The following is a 6,504-nucleotide window of genomic DNA, read 5'->3' on the forward strand; positions in this document are numbered from 1 at the left end:
TCACAGATGCTGGGGACTGAACACCAGCTCTCTGGAAAATCAGCAAATGTTCTTAAATAGCGAGTCATCTCCCCATTCCATAAACCACATTTTTTTAAAAAATATGAGTTTAATATAATAACATTCCACAGAAAATAAAGTATTGTTTTGAAAAATAGATGCTATGAGTTCTTTAAATTTAGATTAGGACCCAAGTTGCATGCTAAAACACTCACAGATATTTTCCTCTTTAAGTAAAAATAGTTACACAAATCCACATTAAAAATAGTTAAACCAAGCCACAATTATAAATTTTACTGACATCATCATTCATATTGGTATTCAAATTTTGGCATTTATCTCTACCGTTAAGAATTATAAGGATAAAATTAATTTTAAAATTATAAGGATAAAGTTAATTTTCAGAACTGATGTGTGTTTCCTACCTAAATTAATTTCTAGTGATATGCAATGTCATGTTCAAGGACAAGTGGTCACAAGTTATCAGGACTTAAAAACTACACATCATCTTCATTCATAATTTATTTGTGCTTATTTGTGCATTGTGTGTTGAATGGAAGAGTGTTGTTCCTCTAGGAGAATCAGCACCACTTGAGGAAAGAGACTCTAACGGAACAGATGTCTTCCATCTGGAAACAATGATGGAGATAGCTGTTTATGCCTCCACCACTCCTGGGATGGAGTGAGTTGCTCGTCCCAAATTGCCATACCTCTATATATACACCATTTTGCCAAATTAAGCAACAGTGATTGCAATGAGTTTGGGTTCCCTGATTTGCTGGTACAGGACAAACTTATAAGAAGGTCATACAAGAGATAGCTTCTTTCCTGTTTCTCAGTGGCAAGAGTAGATGAAGGGAAAATGTACACAGGTCTATAAAGCATCCATTTGGTTCTGTTATATTTCCATTAATCAGAAGCTTCTTTTTCCTGTGGAAAACGTTTCAGTGTCTCTAGTTGCATATGTAGCAGAGGATGGCCTAGTCAGCCATCAATGGGAGGAGAGTCCCTTGGTCTTGTGAAGATCATATGCCCCAGTACAGAGGAATGCCAGGGCCAGGAAGTGGGAGTGGGTGGGTTGGGGAGCAGGGTGGGGGGAGGATATAGGGGGCTTTGGGAATAGCATTTGAAATGTAAATGAAGAAAATATCTAAAAAAAAAAAATATTCTAGAGACTTCTCTGACAGAAGTCTGTGCTAGACCCAAAACATCAAGAAGCCTCAAAACTCTAAGTTCCTTTATTATTTATTAGTTCTTTTGAAATTCTGAATAGCTAAAAATATAGAGCTATGGAGCCTGTCAAGAAGGCAGAGTTTTCCAAGCTATAGTACAGCCATGGAACACACCAAGTCATCAGCACCTATAGTTAACCCACTAGTTCCTCTCCCATAGCAACCAGCCGAGGGAAGTAACAGTAGAGACGGGAGGGTGGATGCTTAAAGACAAGACCATGCTGCCATTTCATTTCATGTATCATTTTAGAAATACACACACACATATGTATAAGTGTATGTGGGTATACATGTACACACATATATGAATATGTGCATATGGATATATGGATATGTACATATGTGAATCTATGTATATAGCTGGTAATTATTTAAGGGAAAATCTGAAGAGAATAAATAATAAGATAAACCAACTCACCTCCTGTAGACGGTCTATGTACATACGGCAAGTCTCCAAATCACAGTCTCCACGAACAACTAGAATACCCAGAGGGATGGCTGAGGATGGAGGAAAGAAGAAAAATCTAAAATGACATGTATGGTCTTTAGACTGACATAAATGTGTCTCTCATGGGGAAAGTAGCCTTACAGGTATCCTGTGAATCTGGATACAACCATGAAAAGAAGTTAAGTGGACTTTACAAAGCTCCCTGGTGGCCTCACCTTCTCCTTCTTCTTCTTCCCAGCAGGTGTCATATATTTACCTTGTTTGATTCAAATTGTCCTTGCCACATGGCTTTTACCTCAGAGTCCCTGATTCAAATTATACTGTCTAATAACACCAGGACTGCAGAATTGGACAGCTGCTCACTGCCAGCTGATAAGAGATGCCTGCATCTGCAGTGGACAGCAAGAAGGCACAGCCTGAGGAAGTCATTAATCATACAGGATTCTGGACACTCACCCTTTGCCCTCCCGAATACATGATCCTCAGCTTTGGGCACATTTGCAATAGCTTGCTATTTCTAATACTGAAGCTATTCAAATGGTGTTGCTTCCTGATGGGTCACAGCAAAATTAAATATGTAAAGTTGAGGGAGGGAGGGGGCAAGGAGGGAGTAAGCACGGGGACAGAGGAAGAAAGGATTCTTGAAGGGAACAAGTTATAAACCCAAGTGATTTTTAAAGAGATTCAGCATTAAGTGTGGTAACATCAAGGCCTTGGGTAACATTAAAGAGAAACCAAGTTATGCATCTATTTAGGTGACAGAAGGTGTCGCACTGGCTTTACTGAGCAGACCTTTTTTTATTTCAAATGTAAACTAATATTTCTGAAATATTAAAATATTCTACTTCTCAAAACCAAAAACGTAAGTACAGTTACAATATTAAATCCATGCTTTAAGACAAAAATGTCAAAATATTGATTCCACCAGCGAGAAACTAGCAAGCGACTGTATGACTGCAGTGCTCACAACTTCTATGTCTTTCGTGGGTTAAATTTAGCGTTAAAGCTTCACTATTAACAAGTGAAATTACAAAGCTGGGTGCTATGAAAAATTGTAAAACATAGGATAATACATATTTGAAATATATAAAAAATACCTCGAGGAACTCTTAAAGTAGGAAAAGAATGGATAAACAAATATGCCTGTCATAATTTACACGGAGGGCATGCGGAGCCCCTTTCATCTTTTATCTGGAAAGCAAGGGTGGTTCCAAGTAAAAGCAACAGCTCCTTCCCCTAAACCATTCCCTGGATTGCTTCCCTCTAGGCAGAAAAGACCTGAACTTCTTCTTTCCTGCAGGCTCCTCAAGTCCTACCTACATCAATCTTTGGAACATCCATCACCTTGCTGATCCAAGGGAGCCTGGGAGTGAGTATGAATCCTCTCACACCAAGGATAAGGCTTTCGATTGTCTCTTCCCAATGCACGGTAGAGATGTGGTAAGAACTCAAAGGTGTGTATCAAAGAAAGAAGATGTATTCGCGCTCACTCAAACGTGAAAAGAAAAGTGTGCCTTCAAGTCACACATCGTTTTTTTATGGGGTAGACAAAAGTAGAAGCAGAGAAGTAAAGAATATGCCTGGGGTCCTAACTCGCTTTTGTTTATTCTTCAAGAAGCTAAGTGAGTGAGTCAGGAAGCAGAAGATGAAGCAGCCCCCGAGAGCCATACTTTTTTGGAGAATAACCTCAGGTGACTATGGCCTCCTCCTTTATGACAATAAAAATGAACATTAATAAGTTTTAGAGTGGGACCCAGGCATTGTAAAAGGGAATGAAAAATAGGATAAGAGGGACCTAAGTACCTTTCTAAGAACTCCTTAAGGAGCCTGGCCACACATGTTGTGCTGTAGGCACAACACAGACCGAGGCAAAATAATCATGTTACAGCCTAGCCTAGGCTACACAGTCAGTTCCAGGGCAGAGTAAGCCACAACCTTAGATGAATCAAGCAAGCAAACAACAAAAAATCGGGAGATTGCCTCCAGCTATGCTATCAGATAAATCCAGCCATGATGACCTGCCAAGATAACAACTGAATAATGTTTTAATAGTTGAAGATCATGAGGAAAGCTAAAACTTTTGACTTAGGTAGAGGAATGAGTCAAACGTTAGGTAGAGGAATGAGACACAGAATATGGCTTTAGTTGAGGCCATTACAAGGAATTTTTGCCAATATGCAAAATACTTCCCCTTAATTTCAAATGGGCAAATGTGGAGAAATAAAATTTAATCAATATTTATCTATTTTTTTTAAATTTGGGGATAAACATCAGAGAAATTAAGAATAATCTCTCCAATATCTCTGATGTCCTTTAATTATTAGTAACTGGAGTTACTCTTGTCTGAATATAATTTGTTCAATGCATGTATTTTAAACTACAAATAGGTAATAAATGTTTATGGTTGGAAATCCACCAGAAACAGCTAGAAAAGCTGTTTTTCAAAGATGTGTAACAGATTTCCACTAGCTGCATAATTGATAGTTTTTGTCTACTCCTGAAATAGGTGAATAAAAATAAGTGTATTTGACCATTATTAGACTAAGTACTACTAATACTTAGCTATTGAAGAAAAAGAACGATAACTTCTGGACCACTCCATAGCATGTTTGCAATCAGCAGTTGAGTGCAGTTTCTGAAGTGTGCACTAGGAAAGTTCCTCAGCCTCTTGCCCATGTGTGGCCTCTACTCCCAGCACTGCTTTGGACTTCAGAGCTAATCATCTAAGCTATTTGTCCTTGCTATGAAATCACACAATCCCTTGGAGCCTTGGTTTGAAAATGATTATTCAGAAAAGATAGCTATGGAATTTGGTGAAGATGAAATTTCAAAGTATATTTAAAATTGATTAACTAAACTATCGATGTTGGTTCTCCTTCACTACCTTTTAAGCATCTTCCATTAGACCATGGTATCATTATGAAGGGTCAGCTAGTGCTGGAAGTTCCATGATTATATTCTTGTTCAGTTAAAAGTCAGTTCCACTCTTTCTGCAAATGGTAGTAAATAACTGCCCAGCAAAAATGCCCCAGTCACCTTGATTCAGGGCTTACATGATGAGGAGAAAGCTGAGATTTGTGGGAAATTCATGCCTTGGTTTGCATTACTGATAATCACCTGCCAAACTTCACCTCAAACTTTTCTCCATTTTAATTGGGAAATTACATTTCTAGTAGAAAGTACACTTATGGCCTGTACTGTCCCTGCAACTGTCTTGGGGACACATCTTCTGATCATCTTGAAGACTTGAGCTTCAATAGGTACCAACCAATACTGATTCTACATGATAGGATATATTTTCATTGGAATTTGCAATTTCTAACCAAGCAAAAAAAAAAAAAAAAAAAAAAAAAGAAAGAAAGAAAGAAAAACTACGCTGCCCCCTGAATAAAATAATAGATTTAGCATAATTACTTTTCTCTGATCAAAAACATTTCTCAATTATAGTAAAAAAAAAAAAAAAGGATATAGTGATATCAAGGAGAAAGGAGAAACAAGAAGTGGGCCAAACATTAGTGACTGAGCCAGGATCCATCAGAGTCCATCCCTATACAAAGTGTGAGAGCGATATAAAATATTGAAAATATGCAGAAACATTCAAGGCTGGAAATACACAGCATATCTGCAGCATCATGCACAGAAAGATAGAATGAACCTGGAAGTAAATTTAAACAGGAATTCTAGCTGAACACAATCAAGAATTGAAGTTTCCTCATAAAGGGCTAGATGCTAACATGGTTTGAAAATTCTAAATTAAACGTTGATAAGTTACTGCCACTTCATCATTGAAAATTTTCTGATAAAAGTAATTTTTAACTTCTTTGCACATTTCCATACATTTCACTATATCTGCTGAGTTTATTATTTTGATCTTGTCGTCTTTCATCTACCATTAGTTTCTACTATGTAAATTAAATCTCCTAATAAATTTTTGAAGAAATATCAAAGAAAGCTAAAAGCACAGTAGAAAACAACTGGTGGAAGCCTGAGTCAGAGAGGGGAACAGTGTATGCGATCAACAATACTTTCACTTACTCCTGGCATTTCAGATTTTTTATACTTAGCTTTGACTTTATCTGAAGCTATTTGAAATTAAAGAAATTCATATGAATGCTTTGGGCCTCCAAGTATCAGCATATTATATATATAAAAATGTTCTCTGTATATCAGGAGACCCTAAAGGGTTGCATCATAATGCATTCACAGTGTGAACACCAATAAATATGAAACTCTCACACTCCAAAAAGTTTATAATTCTTTCCCCCCAAAAGGGAAAAGGATAGGCCATGGGAGGGGAGGGAGGGGAAGGGAAGGGGAAAGGAGGAGAGGAAAAGGATGAGAAGGGAAGAGAGAGGAAAAAAAATAAACATAAGCAACACAGTTTATAGAATCCTCTATTGCCTTGCTATGCACACCATCAGAAACGTTGGGAACTGAGAGGGAGGGGCAGCTGAAACTGGAGCGCGGTGTACCAGATAACTAGATGTATTGCTCCCTCACGTTGGGCACAGTTGCTATCTAAAAAATGGGGGATAGTTGCAATTATCAGAGTACAGTGACCCAGAATTCCATTCCCTGATAGGGCTCGCCAAAATCCGTTATCAGGTAATGTATCATTTTGGCATGAGGAAGACTCCTGAAATCTGACAAACCTGCGGGGCAATGTGCTAGTATATTTGCAAGCACATGCCCGGCATTGTTAAGGTCCAAGGAATGGTGTTAGACTTTGTAGTGGCTATTCCTGGTTGTCAACTTGACTATATTTGAAATGAACTACAATCCAGAATTGGAAGGCTCACCAGTGAACCTAATCTGGAGACTGGG

General features: G+C 38.0%; 1 protein-coding gene across 3 annotated transcripts in view; it reads right to left on the reverse strand.

The window, feature by feature from the left end:
* Dgki (diacylglycerol kinase iota) overlaps positions 1-6,504 on the reverse strand; it is a 449,040-nt gene that overhangs the window by 92,997 nt on the left and 349,539 nt on the right. For all 3 annotated transcript variants that reach the window (XM_021190110.2, XM_021190109.2, XM_029534779.1), the window contains one exon: positions 1,651-1,730. In XM_021190110.2, coding sequence (XP_021045769.1) covers positions 1,651-1,730 — 80 coding nt within the window. The remainder of the gene's footprint in view (positions 1-1,650; positions 1,731-6,504) is intronic.

The sequence above is a fragment of the Mus pahari genome, chromosome 2 (assembly GCF_900095145.1).
Source record: "Mus pahari chromosome 2, PAHARI_EIJ_v1.1, whole genome shotgun sequence".
Classification (NCBI taxonomy): Eukaryota; Metazoa; Chordata; class Mammalia; order Rodentia; family Muridae; genus Mus; species Mus pahari.